Source organism: Oncorhynchus nerka, linkage group LG13 (assembly GCF_034236695.1).
Source record: "Oncorhynchus nerka isolate Pitt River linkage group LG13, Oner_Uvic_2.0, whole genome shotgun sequence".
Classification (NCBI taxonomy): Eukaryota; Metazoa; Chordata; class Actinopteri; order Salmoniformes; family Salmonidae; genus Oncorhynchus; species Oncorhynchus nerka.
In genome coordinates, this window is record NC_088408.1 from 12,071,887 (window position 1) to 12,075,652 (window position 3,766).

Sequence of the window (3,766 nt, forward strand, 5' to 3'; positions counted from 1 at the left end):
TGGTAAATGTAAGATGTGATAATGTCAGCAGTAATAGTGATCAGTTACATTACATTTTTAGCAATGTGGGTAATGTAAGATAATGTCGGTAGTAATGGTGATCAGCTACATTACATTTTTAGTAAGGTGGGTAATGTAAGATCATGTCAGTAGTAATGGTGATCAGCTACATTACATGTTTAGTAATGTGGGTAATGTAAGATAATGTCAGTAGTAATGGTGATCAGTTACATTACATTTTTAGTAATGTGGGTAATGTAAGATCATGTCAGCAGTAATGGTGATCAGTTACATTACATTTTTAGTAATGTGGGTAATGTAAGATAATGTCAGTAGTAATGGTGATCAGTTACATTACATTTTTAGTAATGTGGGTAATGTAAGATAATGTCAGTAGTAATGGTGATCAGTTACATTACATTTTTAGTAATGTGGGTAATGTAAGATCATGTCAGCAGTAATGGTGATCAGTTACGTTAATAAAGCGTCAGATAGGACAAATGAAACTTTTATTGGACTTGGTGACTTTCTTTTCAGCACATTACAAAAATACATATATATATTCAAAACAGCTGATTTGTAACGTTACTGCTGCTTTGAAACAATAATGCAGTCCATCAAAAAACAAGAAAAATATTTTTTTTACAAAGAGCAAAAGTCGTGAAAGTTGAAAATGTGTTGAAGTGCCATCACAAGAACTTCTACCAACCAGGAATGTCTCCTAATATACATTTTATGAAAAGCGTTTCTCCCAGAACCCATTGTAAAATCCCAGTCTCAAAATTCCTCTGATTGTTCTGGATGATTTCAAAACATTTTCACATTTTTGTTATTGTATTTTTTTAATATACATTTTAGGAAAGCTTTACCAACAAACAAACAAAAATATTTTAAACATCGACAAAAATCAACACCGTTTGAATAGACTCACAATTGGATTCGGACTGTGAAAATAGGTTATAACAGAATGTTGGCACCACTTTAAAAAAACAAAATGCTGCATCATTTGTCAATATTACAAATACACTGGGTATTGGTATACAGCGAGCAATAAATGATACTTATAACTAGTCATAAGAATCTATTTTAAAATCCCTCCACCGTGATAATCATAGACAACTGCTCGCTATGGCATTCAAAACATTGAAGAAAACACAGAGGATTTCACCATTAACACTGTAAACATTATTCTGATTGATGCCTAAATCTTCCCTAATATTGGTCCTTTCTCTCTCTCTCTCTGATGTCACTGGTATTAGATTTGACCAGCCGGTTAAAAACACTTTTCATATGCCTTACATTTTGTTTGAGTTACTTTCATCCTTGCGCGGATCTCTCTCTCTCTCTCTCTCTCTCTCTCTTACCTCTATTTCTCTCTTTCTTTCTTTCTTTCTTTCCCTCTCTCTCTCTCTCTCTCTCTCTCGTTACCTCTATTTCTCTCTTTCTTTCTTTCCCTCTCTCTCTCTCTCTCTCTCTCTCGTTACCTCTATTTCTCTCTTTCTTTCCTTGTCTTTCTTTCCCTCTCTCTCTCCCTCTCTCTCTTCTCTATTTCAGTCTTCCATGTTCTACCTCAAGAATGATCCAATCAGATCTCAAGGTCGTGTGGCCATCATCCTAACAGCTGTGCTGGACATTATTAACATAATTCAATGTAACTCAAAAGCCTTTTTTTTTACTCATCCCAGGATGAGACATCCTCATTCCTCACAGCTGAAAATACCAAATTGTAAATCTGTTATTGGGCGTTAAACCCCCATATCACTTTGAGAAGCAACATTAACAACCTCTACCTTTTCCTTTCACAGCTGCTCTACTAATACATGAGTGTTGAGTTAGTGAAGTGTGAAAGCAGGCAGGCAGATTGTGCCTTAGAGCACACAGTGGAGAAACACAGGCAATGATATGAAATACATTTTGATACTGGTTTTGCTGAATCCTGAGGGGATAAGAACTCACCCAGGTCAAACAGAACATTACTGTTCTAGAATCCCCAGACGGAACAATGGAAGGATTCTAGAAGTGGAATGTACTGTACGATGTAGAATGTTTAAAAGTTTAACTTCACTAATTGCCTTTGATTAAGCTTCAGCAAGTGTCAAGAGGGAGTATCGACCTTGCCGCTATGTTGTTCAAATGTAAACAGTATGACCATAGGAAGGAAGCACTATTGAGAGGACCTGTATTGCAATAATCTGGTCAAATGAGTTTTAAAAAAAGCTATATTATTCAGTACGTAGACAACTCAAGCAGTTAGTCTTTTGATTGGTTTTAAGTGGCCATTCTGGATGTAAAATACAGGGCTGGTATTATAGATCAAAGAAAAACAATATTTAGATAATGTTTGAAGAGTAAAAAAAGGGCCTCCCAAAACGTCCACAAATAAACGTATATGTATAACTGCTCTCCTTTCAACAGTTACTACAGTCAATTAGCTGATGTATGTTAAATATCCTATGGCGATTTAATCCTGCATCTAAGGAATGTGTGCAACCGCTATTGACATCCCCTGCTCATATTGGGAACATACGGCTGGATTACATCATTATGATAATTGCATTTAGACATTGTATAACACATGCTGATATTTATTTTTAAAAATACAATTTTGTTTGTATAAAATTGTCAGTAACCTCTTCAGATTTTTAAAACAACAACATTTGGGATTTTTTTAAATTCTAAAATGATAATTAATATTTTATTGTCATATTGACAGTCAGTGCTCTATGTCACATACAAGCAGATGGATTGTAGTCCGCTGTTGACCTAAAAGGGTAACAATAAGACAGTTTAAAAATAAATAATTGCTATCATAATTTTTAGAAGTTGACCTCTTCGCATTAATTTAGTCAGTTAACAATTAAAATCATATTTCTTATCAAGTGTGACCTGTTTCCAGTTATGGATTTTGTTTTACTGCGCATGCCCAATATCTTTACAAAACTCCAATAAATACAGACATTATTGCACAGTAGAAAAGCTCCAGGGATTCCTAAATTATAAAATCCTCAGATAGATCAATAGTTGGCGGGAAACAAAGCATTTCTAGAACAATCCCCCATTCCATGTTTCCCGTTGTTTATGTTTCTCAGGTGGCAGTTTCTGTGACAAATTCAACCGACAAAAACAGAATAACATACATCAAATTGTCCCAAAATATTCAAGAGGAGAAAGATTATCCAGCCAAACCCCGTGTAGAAGTCCTGTAAGTGTTCATTCAGAAGGAGTCTGTTGTGTTAGCCTAGCCTGTAGCCTTAAGCTTTAGCCTAGCGTAACCTAGCCTCTCTCAGCCTCCTCCAGTTTGACGTCGCTGGCCATCAAGTGTTCCCCGTGCCACTTCTTCATGTGTTTCTCCAGGGTGCTGTAGACACTGAAGGGCATGTGGCAGATGTCACAGCGGTACACTTCCTTCCCAAACTGCCCGTGGGTCTTCATGTGGCGAGTTAGCTTGGAGCTCTGTGCGCAGGCGTAGCTGCACAGGTCACACTTGTAGGGCCTCTCTCCCGTGTGGCTGCGTCGGTGCACCGTCAGGTTGCTGCAGTTCTTGAATATCTTCCCACAGTACTCGCAGGTGTCGCTCCGTCGGCTCTCCTTACTAGGGGGTCGACCCGGTCCGGGACCCCGCAGGAGGTGAGGGGTGGAGCTGCCCTCCAGGAACTCCCCAGGAGGGGTGGAGAAGCGGAGAGACCCCGTCTCAGAGGAGGAGTGCTCTGAGGAGGTGGCGAAGGGGGACTGGCGGGCGTCGCTGAAGCCGTGCAGGAAAGGTTCT

The 3,766-nt window shown here is 38.5% G+C and overlaps 1 protein-coding gene across 2 annotated transcripts in view; it reads right to left on the bottom strand.

Moving 5' to 3' along the window:
- Positions 1–492: 492 nt before the first annotated feature.
- The window catches only part of LOC115121470 (B-cell lymphoma/leukemia 11B-like), a 68,266-nt gene continuing 64,992 nt past the window's right edge, over positions 493–3,766 (bottom strand). For both annotated transcript variants that reach the window (XM_065026197.1, XM_065026198.1), the window contains exon 5: positions 493–3,766. This exon is cut by the window's right edge and continues 104 nt beyond it. In XM_065026197.1, coding sequence (XP_064882269.1) covers positions 3,274–3,766 — 493 coding nt within the window. In that variant the 3' untranslated portion in view covers positions 493–3,273.